Here is a 19,967-nt window from a genome sequence, read left to right as displayed (position 1 = left end):
CCAAAGGCACAAATGCGCCCGTGCCCAGAAAATGCGTGACTGGTGCGCAACACGTAAGGAGAGGGATAGGTTGTTCCGAAATGTGAGTGATTCATGCTCATGTGTTTCTTCGCACAGAAACAGGAAGGTACGGTTGTTCCGAGAAACGGACAGCCGAAGCTTTAGTGAAAAGGGTGATCTCAACGGTAATGCCGATGGCTTAAGTCGGAGCCGCTAACGTGAGAAGAAGCCTGTATTCACTAGTTGGTGTTTTTCTTCCTGGCATAGGATTTTGAACATTTGTATTGTATTATCTTTGTTTGAAATGCTGTTTTGAAAATGCGATTTTCAAATTTGTGGACGCGTTCCAAGTGCTGCTAAGCTGCCCTTTAATGTAGATGGGGGCATAAGAGGGAAATAGTCTGGCAAAACTTAGTGAAGTTTGTGCCGTGCTTGCTGGCTGACCGGTTGAGTTTTTAGCGTGGTTGTGATGCTGTAGGTTGTCAGAAATCTCTCCTGAAGACAAGTTGCAGAGTGCCTTGGAAACCCGGACTTGCCAAGGAATTCTTCAGGCTGACTGGCTCAAGAGAAACAGAGTCGGATGATCCCGGCTAGCAGCAACATCCCGATCCCTCCGGACAGCGGATGCAGTCCCCTGCCCTTCGGGATCTCCCTCCCCCGGCGGGGCAGTCTGTTACGTTTCTCCACCGAGAAGTGGGACAGCTGACGCGGCCACCGCATAGCAACAGGCAGAACCGCGAGCGGATCGTCCATTTCGACGCCGTTCATCGGCCGCGCAACGCTTCCTCCCGCCGACAAGTCTCAGCGTGTTCCTGCCACGCGCCAAATGTGTGTGCGTGCGTGTGTGTGCCAAAGCTGGCCAAGCCTGGAGATCGAGGGAAAGTGCGTCGCCCTCTCCTGTCTGCAGGAGGTGGAGGAGATGAGGTCGGAACACCTGCGATTGAGTCATTCGTCGTGAACCAACATGTTTGGCTCTCCCTTTCCTGTGAGGGTTTACCCTTTCCCTGTGAACTGGAAAAACTATAAAAAGCAGCGGCCGACTCCGCTGAGAGAGAGACTACTTTGACGCGCCGTTGGCACGACGCTAGACACCAGCTGTGTGAGAGTGTCTGTAATCTCTCCGGGTCAGCTTCTCTGCCCGTATCTTCACGATGTTGTAGTAAAGGTTGTTTCGTTAAAAGATGCCTCGTCTTTGCTGGCACCTTTGATGCCGTCCGCCGTCCACAGAGCCGCCAGGCCAACGCTACCGAGGGGCCGCGCGCCGCAGCGGTACGCAACCCCGGCACTCGCGACCCCAAACCAGGTCGTCCGCCTTCATCCCGGCCTTCAACTTGAGAAGTACTGACCTCGTTGTCAAGCCTTTCTCGCTGACGCCCTGGACGCGCCACCGTTCTCGAGTGACCTCCGTCACATTCCCGAATGCGGCGAAAGCCGTGCGAATGTCCTCATCTGCGACACCGTGTATCATCCAATGTAGTCTGAGTTGGACTTGCTGGTCTTGAGGGTCGATAATAACACACCGTCGGCCCTTCACTTTCAGCTCTTTCAAAGCCACAATACGCTTCGTGGCTTCAGCACTCTTGAAGGTGACAGCCCACACGTGATTAACCTGATAAGCCCCCAAGGCTACAACCTCGGCGAGCGCGTCGGTCTCGGCGAGTGCATCCCGAAAGTCTTCTACGCGGTAGGGCCTAGCTCGAACGTCACCATGCAAGAAAACCGTGTTTAAAGCAACACGCCCTGCGGGCAGCTGCGGCAAAACAATCTGATATTCACTATCTTCACTTACATCGGACCTGTTACCGCGGCCAGCCTGGGCCGCTATCGCTGCTTCGGTGGAGCCCATGATCCTGCGTCCGAACACACCGGTGGCCGGAAGTAGAATACACGAGTTCGGTGCTTGAAAGCCGTACAAAAGCGCTTCTAGTGAATGCGGTGTTGCCTTAGAAACGTGCCGTAGAACGTTATACTGCGGTGTATATCGGTAAATATGAGCACGTTACTTACAGAAGTCACAGTTACACGAGTAGCGAAGTATGTTTCCGCTACATTTCTTCTGCGCACATGCAGAGCCATCTTGCGGCAAACACAGGAGAACCCCTCCTCGCAATGTGCCGCTGCCCCGACACGCGGCGCGCCACTCGCCCCTCACGTTTCGCCGTGCACCCTCACGGGTTGTAGAATCAAGCGTCTTTCCTTTCTTTAGATCACTATCTTCACTCACCCGCTTCTCCCCTTCGGGCCGCGCGGCTACCGGTGCGAGGATGCCCCAATACCCTTGCGTTTAATAAGTTTTCACTATCGCGTTCCACTCTTGAAGGCGAAGCTTAAGCGTCCTTCAAATTTTTTCTTTTCCTTCTTCCTACAGCCACAACAACAACACAATGTAAACAGATGACACGTGCGGTCGGCGCCACGCAGGTAGAGGGGGCTGAGCTGGAGGGGTTGAAAGTGGGGCGAAGCTAGTTACTAGGCCGACGCGGATGCGAAACCCAGGAACGGGCGCGAAAGAGCTGCGCACCTAAAAGAAGCAGAGAGAAAGACGCGCGCGCAACAACCGTAGTCCGCCACCGAAGCGGTTGTGGGTGGCACTCCTGGCCCTACGTGACTGGGAATGGTAGGTCACTGCCGCTTGACGGGGAGGAGGTCAATGGTGGCTGTTCCTGACCCTACGGGGCTGGGACGGTAGGTCAACGCCGCTTGCGGCGGAGGCTAGCCAGTCACCGATTTTTATCTGTTGTAGGCCGTCATAGCACCCGCCACCACTTCGGTGGTGGACGACGGCTGTTGCAGGCGCGTCTTTCTCTCCCTCTTCTTTTTCTTTCTTCTCTACTTTCTCTCCTGTCCGCACGAGGCAGCGGAGGTCCCGACTACTGTGCCGGAGTACCCGGGTTCGAACCCGACCCCTGCGGCTACGTTTCGATGGAGGCGAAACGAAGAGGCGCCGTGTCCTGGGCGATGTCAGCGCACATTAAAGATCCCAGGTGGTCTAAATTACTCCGTAGCCCTCCATCACTACGGCTCCTCTTTTTCTCTTTACACTTTCACTCCCACATTCCTTCCTTCCCTTACGGCGTGGTTGAGGTGTCCACAGAAAACAAAGACAGTTACCGTGCCTTTCCCTTCCTATAAATCAATCAATCAGGCAGAGGAGGTGGCTCAGCTACAGAGCCAGTAGCAGGTCCGTGCATTTCCTTTTCCTTCTTCCTACAGCCACAACGACAGGTCACTGCGATTTGCGGAGGGGGATAGCCTGCCACCATAATTTTATTGGTTCTAGGCCGTCATTGCTCCTGCTACTGTTTCGGTGGTGAATGACGGCCCTTGACCCGACGCGCGTCTTTCACTCCTTTTAACGCTGTAGCGTTAAGGGCCCCGTGTCGCAGAAAAGTCGGTGTCGTCGTCGGCGGCCGCCGTCCCGCGTCGTCCGGCATTGACGGTGAGCGAAAAATCCCAGAAGCATTAAGAATTAAAAACAAGCAGGAAAAATCGCCGACCCGAGGAATCGAACGTGGGTCTTCGAAGTGCGAGACGAGCACGCTGCGAGACGAGCATTTCCTAATTTATTATCAGATTTACAGATAAAGAACATTACTCCACACACACACACACACACAAACACAGAATATTACGTGACAAATACACAATATGGGTTAAAACCACGCGATTTGGGCTGCTTGATCCATTACAAATCAGTCATTTGCAGCAACACTTCCATTTTTTTTCTTTATTGCATGAATTGGTACAAATACATCAATAAAAGATCGTGGTTGCCATGCTGCTTGGCTGACAACCGTGTCTAATGGATTTTCATTACCCCAAGTTCGCCGATCAGACTCAAGACCTCATCCGCAGCGTCTTGCTGCTTCAAGATTTCTTTTAGTTTAAACACTTGTTCAACAAAATAATCACATACAGATCGCGCATCCACATCACAATGTCTATAAGCTATGCTTTTCCTCCAAATACTGTAAAGGCCCAATAGCGTGATGAGGTCATACAGAAAATCATCATTAACCGTTGTCAAGTACCGAATTCCACGTGGCGTCAATGGCAGGTCTTTTTTAAGGGTCATTTGTAACACATCCCAGTAAAAAACCGCATCCCAGAAATCCAGGAACACGTGCTCAACTGTTTAAGGTTACCTACATAGTATACAGTTTGAGCCCCAAGGTACAAAAAGGCCCTTTTCTTCCATCCATGTTTTGACTGGGAGGGTTCCTGTATGCAATTTAAAAAAGAATGTTTTTACGCCCTGTGCAACAGTCATGTTTTTACCTCGCTTGAGCACGTCTTTCTCTGGGCCTTCACAGTATAAGGTTCTCTACAATGGAGCTGGGAACAATTGTGAAATAAGATCCTTGTACAGCCGCTTAGGTGGTACCGTCGCTAAATACAGAGTAGCGCACGCGAAAAAACCTCAATGACCACACCACTTCTCACAGGAAGCGTGACACAGTGTATCTCCGAGCAGAGCATGAATAGGCTATAAACTCTGGAATTGCACTGGATAGCATGATTTGCATAAACGTTCGCAGGAATGCATCTTTTTGTTCACGTAGGAAACAAAACCTTAAAACCATCTGCCGCACATATAGATGCATTAGAGACAACCCTCCGTCTTTACCTCGCCGAAAGAGATTATCTCTGCTAATTCGTTCCCAATTGGACGACCAAATGAGGACCGCAAATACACGATGGAACCTTTGGATATTGATTCGAGCACAATACAATACTTGAAGTAAATACATTATTTTGCCACCAAAAAGGTATTGCATACAGTCGCACGCGCGAAAATAGAGAGGTTACGTCCCATCCATCCTTTCGCCCTTTCCCGTATTTCTTCCGCTTTTTCATTCCAGTAATTCGTATTTTCCCCGTATTTGCCCAAAGGGACTCCCAAATAAACTCCGGGCTTTGTAGCCCACCTTACTCCACAGAAAATTTCCGGTTCCTCTCCCCGTGCCAGACTCCGAGGCATTTCTTTAAATTACCAGCACTACCGTCTGCCTGCAATACCTTTGTGTTACTTTCAAAGCTTCCGAAACGCTTTCGCGGTCTTCACACACACATATGTATATATATATATATATATATATATATATATATATATATATATATATATATATATATATATAGCAAAGATGAGAGGAGACAGTGGACATCCCTGCCGCACAGATGCTCTTACATCGATTCTTTCAGATAACGCTTTGCAACCATAAGGCGTGTAGAACAACATGCATAAGCCATTTTAACTCCTTTCAATACAATGACACCAACACCAATATGTTCCAACAAACAGTACAATATTTCATGAGACACACGATCAAGTGCTTTTTCAAAATCAACTTGAACCATGGCCACTCTCCTGTTTAGAGCATCGCAGCACTCGAACATACTACGCGCTACATGAATATTATTGAATATGCTTCTGGTCTTTATTCCACGTGGTTGATGAGGTCCAACAATATCTTTTATAATGTATTGCAATCTCTTAGCTAACACCTTCATCAGAATTTTATATTCAACGTTTGTTAACGAGATCGGTCTATAGCTTGTAACTTTTAAAAGCATGGCTGGCTCATCAATCTTGGGAACCAAGGCCGTATGCGCGTTGCTAAATGACGGTGGCAGATAACCGACATCAAAGCACTCCTTTTCATGATAGCATGATAGATTAATGATTGGTTAACAAGGAAGGGAAAGGCGCAGTATCTGTCACACTTACGTCTGTGGACACCTGAACCGCGCCGTAAGGGAAGGGAGGAAGGGGGAGTTGAAGTGGAAAGTGAGAAAGAGGAGCGGTAGTGGAGGGCTACGGAGTAATTTCGACCACCTGGGGATCTTTAACGTGCGCTGACATCGCACAGCACACGGACGCCTCTTCGTTTCGCCTCGATCGAAACGCAGCCGCCGAGGTCGGGTTCGAACCCGGGAATTCTGAACAGTAATCGGGCGTCACCATATCTCACTTTTAAGGATCTTGTAAAAGGCCGCACTCAAACCATATGGTCCCGGGGACTTTCCGACATGCAATTCATCAATGGCTTTTTCTATTTCCTCCACACTTATTTCGTTCTCTAACTCTTCAGTAACTTCTTTTCCTTCCTTTCCTAATATTGGCATCAGAGGCAAAAAGTTATCTCTAAACCCTTCTTCACTTGGTGCTTTGCTCGAAAACAGCTCACGGTAATGCTCCACTAAGGCGCTCGTAATTCCGTCTTGATCATCATGCCTCTGCCCCTTGTATTCGATAACCGTTATCTCGTTCGCACGCGCATATCGCTTTTCATCAGCGAGGGCGCGTTTTGATGGCGTCTCGCCACCGAGCCATTTTTCCGTACGCGCTCTTATCGCAGCGCCTCTGTACTTCTGGGCATCCAAAGCTTCTAGCCTAACTTTGATGCCTTTTATATCATGCATGAACATACCCGGCATTTGTTCTTCTTCACGCCCTAAATTTTTTAAGAGCTCTTACAGTTTCTTTTCTTTTTCTTTTCCTCATACCTAATAATGGAAGAGCGCTCAATTGCATTCATTTTAACCACTTGTTTAAAACGTTCCCAGGATTCAATACAGCCTGTTTCGCTCTGATAAAAAAATATCCATGCTTTCCTTAACTTTTCTTAAAAATAGTTCGTCTTCTGTAAGCCTCGAGTTTATTTTCCACAAGTACCAGTTCATTTTCGATTTACACTGCTTCGTTCCGCCCAGCGTTACTGTAACTAAGCAATGGTCACTAAATGACACTTGCTTCACTTCATACTGTTCACAGGTAAGCGCCAAAACTCCGGCGACACATATATTCTGTCAAGTCGCGCGTGACTACTACCTTGAAAATGTGTAAAATGCACACGTTTCTCACCATTCACCAGGACAGTTACGTCCTCTAAGCTGCACTCATTGAGGACACACTTAAGCAATTCGGCACTTTGGTCTTTTCCAACATTTCTATTCGAACCATCCTTAGAGCCTACAACACAGTTGAAATCTCCCAAAATATAAGCGCACGACTGCATACAAGGATAGGCACCAACTGCTCAAAAACCTCGCGCCGTTCTTTTCGTGTCGTTGGTGCATACAGGACCACCACCCTCACCGCACAGGTTTCGTACTTGATGTCGCACACGACGAAACGCCCCCTTGCACAGTTATTACTTGCTCCACTGCTATGCCTACACTTTTCGTTAGGAAAAGACAGCAACCTGCCGACAAACCGACTGCATGGCTTACGCAAACATTGAAGCGTGACCGAAAACCAAACACCATATTATCTGTTTGCTGCTAATCCTCAACCTTTGTTTCTTGTATGGCTACGATGTCTAAATCTAGTTCGCTTAACAAACAATTCAACTGCACTTGCTTCCGTCTCGAGGCGAGCCCTCGGACGTTTAGAGTGCCCACTTTTAGCGGCTTTTTCCAATAAGCCATACTTTAACCCCAGCTAACAAACAATGACTAAAGGCCCACTGCTTCTGTCTCTCGTCTCGAGTGAGCGACGAGGACCGCAACGAGGTTTGCGATAAGGCTAACTTGCCTTTCTTAGCGCCTTCCACCCTCCACTGCTTTTCTTGTCGACGCAGTTCCCGTTCTGTAGCTGGTACCCTTTCGTACTCTTGAGGTCCCTTCATGGAGACGGTTGTCATATCCATGGGGGCTCAGCGACGCTGCCTTCCGAAGTGCCTTCCGCTGTTGGCTGATCTGACGACGCAGCAGCCTCCGCCCCCTTTCCAGTCGTTTCTGCAGCGGGTTCGCCAGCTTGCGTCTTCCGTCCGCCGGTGGTGTGCTCCGGCTGTTGGACAGCAGGTTCCTCTACGGATCCTGTAGGGGGTAGGGCTCCAGCGCTCTCCAGTTCCTCCTGGTCCATGATCAACTCGCTCCCGTCGTCTTGCGGGGCCACAATACCCGTGGCCACACGGGCATACGTGCGGACGCATCCCTCCCGGTCGTGCCCGAAGATATGACACGACCTACACCTCGGAGTGCGGCATTCACGTCGAATGTGGCCTGTCTTCTTACATCTTAAGAATATTGGTGGCCGTCCAGGCACCCGCACTAACACAAGCTCTCCGTAAAAGTTGTACATCTGGGGCAAATCATCGATTGAAAGCCCCTCTTTGAGCACTATTTTTACTAGCCGAGCTGTCGATTCGGCCTCTTCAAAATCCGGGCTGTTCCACTGCTCATGAGTGACTTCTTTCACATCTCCAAAGTCTTCAAACGCCCTCCGCACCGATTCACTGGAAACGTAGAAAGGCACCCAGTGCACCCTGAAAACCAACTCACGCTTGTTCGGGTCAATGACCGCACAGTAGCGTCTCTTTACTTCCAGCGCGCCTTCTGTCAGCAGGCGTTCCTTCGCTTCCTATGTCTTCATGTTCAGCATCCAGATATGGGACATTTGGAAGGGCCCAATGCCAGCCGCGTGGGGTAGTACACCGGCCTTTTCCAACGGCTCACGAAAATCTTGTATGCGATAAGGCCGGCCAGCAATATCACAGTGAAGGAAAACCGTTGTCTTCATTGCTTCTCTCGAAGGAAATGTAGGTAGAACCATGCGATAGCCCAGTGGTGGGCGTCGTTCGCCGCATCCTCGGCCAGACATGACCGATAACGAAGCACGCTCAGAGCTTGCCATCACACGACCGTCTCCCACGGAAGCCGGAAGTGGAATCCGCAGCAACACTTCCATTCTCGGAAGCCACTCAGGCACTTCGTCTTGTGTTTTGAGAACTTCAATAACACTCGCAACGGCTTCTCGAAAATACTGCCGTATTTTCCTCGCATCAATGTCTACATGCCTGAAAGCCGTTCTGGATCGCTAGATACTGTGCAGGCCCAATAGCATGATTATGTCCAGCGGTAGCCCATCATCATCTTTAATTGGTAAAAATCGAATTCCGAATGCATCCATGGGTAGGTCGTTTTTAATTGTTCGTTGTAGAATGACCCAGAAGAAAAAGGCTTCTCAACAATCTAGGAAAACGTGTTCGATAGTTTCCGGTCTGCGGCATATGAAACAGTGATTTCCCCAAGGTACAAAAAACCTTTCCTTTCTAAATAAGTCTTAACTTCTAGTGTATTGATATGGAAATTGAAAAAGAGTTTTTGCTCCCCATGGTACAGCCATAATTTTACTAGTTTAAAGACTGACTTCCATGGACCTGCACAGTACAACGATCTGTACAATTAGATCGGGTGAAAGATGTCGCACAAGTCCTTGTAAACTTTCTTTCGCGTCACAGTTGATAAATAGTCAAATGAAAAAAGGGCTTGCAATACACGACATGACATGTACACTTCCTAAAGGATTCCGAAAATCCTCCTTTGCATGCTCGCCGAACTTACAACAAAAATTGGTAGCACTCTGTTCAATCTAACCTGACACACAGTTCGTAAAAATGGGTCCTTTGTATCACGAAAGAACATAAAACAGTTAACCAATTGGCGCAAATACAAACCAACTCCTCCAAGCGGACGCGATAGAACAAGCTGGTTCGGTGGGTGCGCTCCCAAGTACTTCCCCACACAAACATGGCGAACACAAGGTGAAATCTGCGCATTCACACGAGAACAATGCAGTACTTGTAACACGTACCATATCTTGGTAACAAGAAATAAATTACAAATCGTAGCACATACAAACATAGACTAAACGAATCCTTTTAGTCTGTCGGCCTCCTCACGTACTTCTAAAGCCTGCTGGTTCCAGTATGACTAACTGTCTCGGTAGTTTTCCAGTGGCACTCCTAAATACTTCACTGGGGTTGTTACCCAAGGCATGTTCACGAAAATCGCAGTGGTTGTGTGCTACTCTCCATGCCAGAAACCCAGACACTTATTCCAGTTCACAGCCCCACCACTCACAGGACAAAGGTCCTTCACCAATTTTACAACAGTGCGAATGATTTCGTAGTTGGTACAGAAGACGGCAATGTCATCAGCATACACGAGTATGCGGACCTCAGCTGCATGCATACGAAAACCTCGGATACTCCTGCTCTCGATAATGCTCAGTCATTCTGCTTCTGGACGCCGTAGTGTGCAGACATAGGATGGCTGGTTCCTCGCGAGCTGTGTTAACCGCCAATGGTGGCCGTGAAACATCGTTTTTGGAAGGACTTCATGAATACAAGATTGTACTGCCACCTATGCCTGCCGGGGAAGGACAAAACTATGCTTGTTCTTCACTGCGACATCAATGGAGGACCTTACAGGATAGATTATTTCTGCCAACCGAGGAAAGACGCCGGTGTCATCAAACAGGTAGGGAGTATCCGCGCATACCAGGTGTCTCATGTCTGGTTAGTCAACTTTAGAACCAGACATGAGATACCTGGTATGCGCCGATACCCCCTACCTATTTGATTAGAACCCTACTGTGCCGGAGTACCCGGGTTCGAACCCGACCTCGGCGGTTGCGTTTCGATGAAAGCGAAACGGAGTGGCGTCCGTGTGCTGTGCGATGTCAGTGCACGTTAAAGAACCCCAAGTGGTCGAAATTTCCGGAGTCCTCCACTACGGCGTCTCTCATAGCCTTAGTCGCTTTGGGACGTTAAACCCTACAAACCAACCAACCAATCAACTTTAGAACCAAAGAGGCACCGAAAAAGTTACTTGGATTAGTGCAAATCCTTGTTAAAGGAAAAACGTGCGTGCTTTTTGACCCCGAAAGGCAAGAAGTAAGACTTAAAGTGCAGGGGTGCGCGTTCAACGTCAGCAACGATACGTTGAAACGCGCGTTTGCCGTATACGGCGAAGTGAAAGAAGTATTTGGCGACAAATGGAAGACCGGTGGTTTTCAAAACGCTGACTCGACCACTGAGTTGTTCGGCTGATACTTCGTGAAGGTAATTGGATCGCATACCACATCAGATGCGTATCGGGAACGCCACCGTTTTAACGCGGTAGCGTTAAGGAGCTCGTGTCGCAGAAAAGCCGGTGTCGTCAGCGTCGTTGGCAGTGAAGTGATAAATCCGGGCATGCACTTCATAAACGGCAAACACAGAAGAACCCCTCCTCGCAATATGCGGCGCTGCCCCGACACGTGGCGCGCCACTCGCCCCTGACGTTTCGCCGTGCACCCTCACGGGTTGTAAAATCAAGCGTCTTTTCTTTCTTTAGATCACTATCTTCGCTCACCCGCTTCTCCCCTTCGGGCCGCGCGGGTACCGGTGCGAGGATGCCCCAATACCCTTGGTGTAATAAGTTTTCTCGACGAGGTGCAATAACGCTATCGCGTTCCACTCTTGAAGGCGAAGCTTAAGCGTCCTCCAAATTTTAGTCGTCGTCCCAGGGCGGGCGCCGATATGCCTGCGCTGCCACAAGACTGGCCACATCCGGCGTGACTGCAGTGTAGCCAAATGCAATGAGTGCCACGCATTTAGGCACGAAGAGGCGGAATGCACGAGATCGTGTGCCCGAGCTGCTCGAAAAGGAGCGTTCGGCGATAACAGCAAGATGCACATGGACGAGGATGAAGTGGAGAAGGCAGCCTCGAACATGCGGTTGATAAACAAACGAACGCAGGTCAGAGCAATGGAGAGGGATGCGCTGAAGAAGGTACTCCTGCGTCAAAGCTTAGTCCACGATAGTCGGATACCACAAGCAGTACTACCGTTTCGCCGCAAGTTGCCCTGAACTCCACTGGAAAAGACAGCAAGACAGCTATGGACTTTGACTCTGCGACGGCTAAACGGCGCCATGATGAGGTGACTAGAGAGAGCCAGGAGCAGCGACTGCGGCGTCTAGAATGTCAGTGGTGTGTCGCCGATGTAAAGTAACGCGTCACGAGAGGGATGCGATCGTCGTCGCTTCCTCGCGGCGACAATCCGGAATACTTAACAATGGCGGGACGGCACTACATGGCGCGGCGCTGTGCGGGCAAAAGTAAGCGCCGTACTGGTTTTGCTAAGCGATGGTCTTGCTGGCGTCATTTGAAAGGAGCATTCTAGTAGCAATGCTCAAATCGGGGGTCTGTCCTTCAGAAGCAGAAGGAGGCAAAGCCAACTGTTGACAAAGCAGGAACTAGATATAGTAGCGGTGGAGGAGACCAAAATCGAGAGTCAAGACCAGACCGACAGTATGGTGCGCCCTTTCAGCAGTCGATAGGATGTTTGCGTGTGTCATGCGGTAGCGACTTCGGCAGGTTGTATGCTTTTGATTCGCCAATCGTTGGGTGCGGTTGTGGAAAGCGTTGTGACCACTGATAGCGGCCGTTGGATTATCTGTGACATCACATTAGCTGGTTTAAAGTGGCGCATTATCTGTATTTACGCGCACACTAATTCAAATGAGAGGCGAAAACGTTTTGAGAATATCGGATATTACTGTGACACAGAACGTATGGTCGTCTTACTTGGTGATTTCAACTGCGTATGCACGACCCGAGACAAGACTAGTACTACGCCTTTCCGAGATGCACGTACTGCCTGTTTGAGTGACATAATTGAGCAATGCCATCTTGATGATGTGGGCGATTGCACCGGAAACGCTACTGGAGCGCTTTTCACTCATTTCCAGGGAAGAAGCCACGCACGTTTGGATAGGGCATACGTATCTGCCGAACTAATACCATACTGCTTTGAATACCGCGTACAACCAATGCCGTTTAGTGACCACTGTCTTGTTGTCCTTGGGATTGGAAAAAGAAATAGAAAACGAAACAAATTTGTATGAGAAAATTGGAAACTTAATGAGAGGCTTCTGAAAGACGACAATTTTGTGGGACAAGTAGTGTCAGCTTTAAATGAGATGCAAATTGCCAGTAATGAATCTCAATGGGAAAAATGGGAAAGATTTAAAGAGGAAATAAAGATGAATGCGATTTAATGGTCGTGTGCTATAAAACAGCAAGAAAAGGTAAAAGAAAAGGCGTTTAGAAATGACCTCGCGTTTCTGCTGACGCAAGAGTGCAATGAGCCGGGATCGTGCATGGAAGAAATCCGCTCCGTCGAGCAGAAATTGGAGGCAATAGATACGGAGAGATATCAAAGCGCGATGGTGAGGGCGAGGGCACAGCACCGGTTAGCGGGCGAAATGCCCACAAAACATGCTCTTGGACTAGAAAAGAAGCATGCCAGCAAGAATGACATAGCAAAAGTAGAATGGAAAGGTGTAGTCTATTGAGATAAATCGAATATAGAGAGGGCCTTTTATGACTACTACAGCGGACTTCTTAGCCACACAGAAGGTAAAATCGAACAGTTCAGTCCAGTTACCCTTCTCTTATGCCAAGGGTGGATGACGAAACAAAAAGACGTTTAGAGCTGCCAATCTCCGAAGGAGAAGTAAATAAAGCCATAGAAGACCTCAACCCTGGAAAGTCTGCAGGACCAGACGGGCTTGCAGCCGCTCTTTGTAAGGAATTCAAAGACAATTTTGCCCCAGTTTTGACTACATTATTTAATGAGGTCTATGACAAGGATATGCTTTCCCCAGTCTTTTTTAACAGCCCATACAATTCATATAGCAAAAAATGTTGACGAAGCCAAGCTTCAACAAGTTACAGACCAGTATCCCTGCCAAACACAGACTATAAAATCTTCGTGAAAATTCTAGCTAAAAGGCTTCAAACTGTAATGGAAGAATTAGTAGGACTGCATCAGACCTGCGGCATTAATATCCACAAGGCACGGTCTGTGTTGGAGTGTTGCGACGTTTTTCATGAGAGCGTTGCCATGCTCCAGCTTGACCTAGAGAAAGCCTTCGACAAGTTGCCGCATGATGTCTTGTTATCAATTTTAGAGTATGTAAATGTGGGCTCATGCAGTTATTTGCAAAGGGGTCGCAATGGCGTACAGAGGGTGCACGACGCGCCTAATAGCAAATAAGAAGGTGGGTGAACGCATCCAAGTGCGACGCTCTGTAAGTCAAGGCTGCTTCCTGTCGCCGTTGGTTTTGTGCTTGTATATTGAACTCCACCTAGCCAGCTAGATGGTTTGAAAAGGACAATGGCGCGTCTATTGATAGCGGTGTTGTCTCAGAAATCTCCCCCAGAGAAGTGTATTGTGGCGTATAATAATAACTGTAAGCATTTAAATTACAGAACTACGGAACACGCAGTTAAGTGGCAAATTACTTTTCCGCTGTACTTCCCCTTCGCTTGGCGTGCACGTAGCGCCATCATGCGTGTGGCGCACGGTACAGGGCATGGCCTCCGAGATCTTCATCGCACCGGCTCGGATCGGCAACGATGTTGCCGCCGAACTACGACTGCAACTTGAGGCCCGCGCGTTTCGGCAAAGTGGCTGGCCGTCCCGGAAGGATTAAGAAATAAAAATGAGTATAGCAAGTTGCTCTATGTAGGAATTCGAAACAGAGCCTTACTTCTCAGTGCACGCCGCAGCTGCATTGTAAGCGAAGAAACGCTTGTACGCGCGAACTGGAGCCGAAAGGTTCTCTCGCAGAGCCCGCTAGGGGTAGGGATGACATCACCGCTAGGGCATGAAGCGTCGGAACATGAGCTCACTCTTGAGAGACGTGTAATGAAAGCGGTTGCGTCTACCAGTGCCGGGCGCACTACGGTGTCTCTTGCACTATCGCGTTCCATTCTAAAAGGCGAAGCTTGAGCGTCCTGCAAAATTTTTTTTCTTTCTTCTCTATTTTCTCTTCTGTCCGCACGAGGCAGTGGAGGCGGCTCAGCTACAGAGCCAGCAGCAGCACCTAAGTGGCGTTGGTAGCAGGCCCGTACATCTCCTTTTCGTTCATCCTTCAGTCTCAACAACAGCAATCAGCGGTGACGGGTGGAATGACGGCCTACAACAGGTACAACCACCGGTGGCATGCAAATGGCGGGAGCTACCATTCCCAGCCCCGTGGTATACCCGTGGGGCCATTAGCAGCCACCCCACTTCCGCGGGGTGAGTGCACATTAGATTCCCAGGTGGTCGCAATTACTTCGGAGCCCAGTTAGGTGTCCACAGAAGAGGTGTGAGAGATAATGCGCCCTTCGTTTCCTGTGAACCAGTTATTACTTAAAGGGTTGTCTCCTCCGGGATTCGCTCTCCAAGCTCCAACAGAGCACGAAAACATCTCGGCCGCGCCGGGCTCGTGAGAATGCGATCGCAATTCTCGTCGTCTAGCGTGAGGATGATAACAGTGGTGGCAACGACGATACAGTGAGTGATAATGACGATGGTAATAGCGAGAATGGTAATGATACTAAAAGTAGGGTGAAAATGCCGATACAGGTAGTGAAATAGGTCCTGTAAATATACTTTCAACACTCCCGCTCTTAAGAAGGCTTAAGTGCAGTTCTGTACATTGTTTAGGTTGCGGAAAAACATACACTGCACCGCACTAATAAAAAGCTGAAGAGTTGTTTGGCTAGGAACATTAAGCCGCCACATAAACACTAATGCGTTTCCCTTCTGGCTGGAGTTACTAATGAAAGAAAAATGCAGTTTCTCTACGGGCCTAGCAGCGGCGGTGTTTTGATACGCCATATTATATCCGAGGTGAGCTAAAATTTGCGTAGTTTAATAATATTTCTTACAAAGGCACGAAGAGTTACAAGAAATCGTGGAATTATTATGTCCGACTTAAGATTCGATCATTAATCCCGTCGCCTGCACAGAAGATGGCCTCCAGATACTTAAGGTGACATCTGCGTGATATAGTGCTTATGATCCCAGGAGATATATGCACACCTACTTTACAAGACTTTGTACGTTCTACTTTCTTTTCAGTACTGCAATGACCCCAGAGCATTTTATCTCGACTTCATCACCGTGCCAGGCGAACTTGTTGCGTTCGCTGTTCCGGTTAACTACAGCGAATACTTAACAACTTTCGAGAACTACTACACTGCTACGTTTAAGGTGAGGCACTTAACTATATTTGCTGCGCCATTTCTTCTGCTTTCGGTCGCTTCCGTACAAGGAAATAACTATCGGTTCAGTTTTCCAGCAGTATGGGAAGCCATGAAGAAAGCGAAACATTTTTGCGCCGCACACCATTGTCACGTTTCACGAACCGGTTAAATGCTATATCTACCCATATATGCTGCGCCACTACACACGTTAGCACACGCAGTAAAAACTTAAACTCGATCGCGTCAACTGAACACCGCGGATATATTACAAAGCTTTCCAAATCCTGACAGACGCGAACACATACACTTCGCGCACACGATAATCACCAAGCGACACAGAAACACGAAAACTGGTAGTAAAAATGCGTTATTTCAGAGATTTAACGAAGCTTTAATGTTGCCTAAACCTATCTAGCCTCCTACCCGACCTATAAAGACCTGGCTTTAACTAAGCCGTATGAAAGTATTTTCCAAGCGTAATTTTACCATACCTGACTCTTTCATCCAAGGTCACTGGAACGTTGATTGTTATTGCATCTTCCCATGTCGGATGAGCAAATCGAGTTGGCAGCTACTCCCAGTTTTCTCTTATGTGGTCTCATTAGGTCCAATTCCTCATCAAAAAATGTGTGCTGAGCCATCACAGCTTCTATGCTGGCACATGCGAGCGCCATTTCTCTAATTTTTATCAAAACGTTGACGCGGCATTATCTACGTAAATAAACCTGTAGCGGAGTGGCATTAATTTTTCGTTATTGCTAGCAGCCGCCGTTTGCTTGCAGTTGTGTGCCGCAAGGCTCAAGCCTCAGAGTCATTACTCGGTGTTGTGTGTGTGAAATTGTGTCACAAAGTCAGCATACGATATGACACCACAGAAACGACCACAGAATGTGCATGCGTCAGAAGATGGATACATCAACGATTTCGACAGAGCTCGCTTCTCGGAAACGGTGCTTGCGACAACGTGTGCGTCCCCATGAGCAGACTGAGGAGTATGGTTGTCGCCATTTAAAAAAAAAATATGTGCCACAGTTAGGCGTCGCCTTAAAGGTACGACGTGATAGCGCATAGGATATCACCCCGCATATGAAGCTCCGCTTTATTCAAGCCGTACGAACGTGCTTCGACGGCCTAAGAGGTAACGTGAATGCCAGCGTTTCGGAAGGCTGTTGCTGATGTGGCCCCGCATATAGAAGCTGAGGCAGGAATTGGCAGCTCCTGCCAAGCGTAAGTTCCGCCAGGACTACGTCATTTCAGTGCGCGGCTACGTCAGCTGCCAGCTACCACCTGCCAACAACATGCTCGTGATTTTTCCCTCACAACGCAGACAATGCGCCGGAGGAATTTTAGGTGAAAGTGGCCTTTAGCGATTTTGCTTTATAAAGGACTGCGAGAGCTAGAACAGGCAAATGTAAAAGGAGGTTTCACTAGTCAGTAAATCACTACGCTGTCTCACTGTATTAAAAGCCTTTCTATGTGCATGGTCGCTGTCATCAGATCTTGTGCGCAGACATTGTGTGCTCAACGTGCCCACCATAGTTGAGGTCAGAGGTTAAATTCTAAGGTCAGGGGGCAACGTCAACTATCAATGGTGTGTTTCGGTGCTGAGCAACTACAGGTCTACACGTCCTCTAGTCATGGGACGGACATGACAAGACATGCCTGCTATCTTCATGGCAAAATAAGAGGCCCCACTGTACCTTGTGAAGGACTTAAGACGGAGTTTTCTGGCGATTCCCCTGTCGGTCTCTCTCTGGATGCGGTAGCTATCAAACGCGCGATGTGGGATAAGAAAACTCCCATGTCTCGTAATGCTAAACGGGCTCGTGTTGCTGACGCTGTTTATTAAAATTAATGATTGAGTATCAACAACCACGGGAAGTTGATGTTACTTAGCAGATCCCTGAATGACAGTTTGCCTTAAAGTGTCTCAAAAACGCTACAATAGACACATCCACAACAGTTTTCGCGTTATCTCTCTGAAAGGGCCCTCAGAGCATCTAGAGTCTTTTACAGGCAGACTGAATTAATTTTCTACCAATGTTTTGTTTTGATACCAAACGTACGTTGAATAGAAAGCCTTCCTCGGATTACTTTAGCGCATAAAGCCTTTGCCCACTTTTATTGTCTCCAAGGGTTCATGTATCGGGGCCGCTCCCGCGGAGACTGCCAGCGGCGCTCCCGCCTGTTGCCGCAGCGTCAGAACATGCAGTTTCGTGCTTTGAAACACGGGACTCTATCAAGTCTCGTCCAAAAGATCGTTTTCCGTAACTATCTTCTGCATACTCCCGTCCATGCAGTTGTGCGAAGTCAGGCACCGGTACGGACCGAACGTAAGCCTGGCTCTATTCGACATCGAGTGCGAGGACTGGGCGGACGCGTGCACGTCCACCTACTCTCAAGTCCTCAACGGAAGGATCAGGATCAGCCAGATCTACCGGTACAGAGAGGACCCGACGGACCCCAACTGTCCGTGACGAGGAATACAGTTCAACATGATGCCTCTTATATACAACGCCACGTATCCATCGTTCAAAGGCCCAACCTGCTGACGCATGTCAGAATTTATAGCCGTGTTCATGACAGTGCAAATATTATTTGTTTTTGTGAAACTTTCTGCAGCAAGTCTGTACGAAGTGCTCTAGAACCATGTTCTTTGCTTCGTGTCAAGCGTGTATACGAAATGCACGCAGAAGTAGTTTGAGTGTTATCTCTTGCGTGTTGATATTGCGCGGTGACTGAATGTATATTTAGATGCAAGTTGCAGTTTACGATGCTGGAACGGGAACGGGAACGTTTGTGCGCACCCTGGTCTCTACTTGTTATAGCGTATCCTTATAGCGCTGTATTTCGGTTTGTATTTAGTCGTGTGTTATAACTTGTAGGCGGCGTCACATTTTGTCTCCTGCTTATTGCGATTTCAAACAATGAGAGTCTCTAGTTTATGCTTTAGGGAATCTTCAAACTGCCCGAAGTGCTCACAGTCGAAAAGGATGCACCATGTCGATTAATTATCCACAATATACTATGCTAAATAACGGCCCCAGCTGTTTACGCGCAATGGCTCGATTTCTCGGGCTAGACAGCACAGCTCTTTGTCATTCTCGCCCTTAGCGCCATGGGTATGAATCGATCGGTGGCATGGAAATGTATAGACCAAGCGGGGAGAAAATGTCAAGCGGCGTGGAACATTGAGCTAACTCGCTGAAGAAGGACCATACATATACGCACTAGTCTTGATCAAATAATTGCACCACACCTGGTTTGACCCTAAAAATTGTATTACCGACGATTAAACGCAGAAAAAGATGTTCACGTTTACTATTCTCGTGCCCTCGCGCCTCAGTTGGCGCCGCCCAGTTTCCGCCTGAGTGTAGACACGTACGGAGACAAGGACATGGCTTGCTAAACTCAAGTGACGGTCGCTTGTAAATGTTAAGGGGATGCGGATCCCTAGAACAAAATTTAGGCAGGTGTCAAAAGTGAACCTATATCGCAAACGAGTGCAGATTTGTAAAGTAATGCGAAGACTTCGTAAAGTACTGCTTATCTCTAACAACACAGCATCGATTCGGAGACGTGCTCGCATTTTCTTGGCTTTCCTAACATGAAGGAACACTGAACTCCGAACTCCAGCGATTTTGGCATCGCAATCGCTAAGGATGCTCTGTAGGCCACAAATGTTTAGTTCCCATATGTGAAAATTGTATCGCCTCTTTGTATGACACCGACAAATATAAATGATTACATGTCGGCTTCCCATGTTTGACTTGTCGGTGGCGCCGCCATTCGTGAAAAGTGCGAATACACAAACATTTCACTTGGTGTGGTTTACATTGCACATGTGCACCAGCAGTCACCGCTCCTTTTCCCAACGCTGCGAAAGTGGAGATGCGCTATCGCTCACGTCCTGTGCGATTTCTGCTTCTTTTTTATTCGGCGCTTACACGTTGGCTTCTACATCGCGAGAGCCCAGCAGAAGTGTGCCAGTGGACTCTGCGAATATCATAGTGGCCTGTTGTGTCTATAATAAAGTTCTACTTGCTTCCTGTTGGCGTTCTTCCGGCTATGGTAGCCTCACTCCATTATCAGGACCAAATTATCTTAAATTATGAATTCCCTCATGCTTACGTGCTGGCGTCTAGCGCAGAAT

The 19,967-nt window shown here is 48.3% G+C and overlaps 1 protein-coding gene and 1 pseudogene across 1 annotated transcript in view; both read left to right on the top strand.

The window, feature by feature from the left end:
• The window catches only part of LOC146186881 (uncharacterized), a 59,183-nt gene extending 40,892 nt beyond the window's left edge, over positions 1-18,291 (top strand). Inside the window, exons 8-9 of the mRNA XM_084608134.1 lie at positions 15,690-15,821; positions 18,115-18,291. Coding sequence (XP_084464260.1) covers positions 15,690-15,821; positions 18,115-18,291 — 309 coding nt within the window. The remainder of the gene's footprint in view (positions 1-15,689; positions 15,822-18,114) is intronic.
• LOC146186882 (uncharacterized) lies at positions 10,056-15,055 on the top strand (annotated as a pseudogene).
• Positions 18,292-19,967: the final 1,676 nt, after the last annotated feature.

Source organism: Amblyomma maculatum, chromosome 6 (assembly GCF_055883805.1).
Source record: "Amblyomma maculatum isolate TAMU_Amacu chromosome 6, ASM5588380v1, whole genome shotgun sequence".
Lineage (NCBI taxonomy): Eukaryota > Metazoa > Arthropoda > Arachnida > Ixodida > Ixodidae > Amblyomma > Amblyomma maculatum.
The sequence above is the reverse complement of the archived record's forward strand: the minus strand, read 5'-3'. Positions and strand labels throughout refer to the sequence as shown.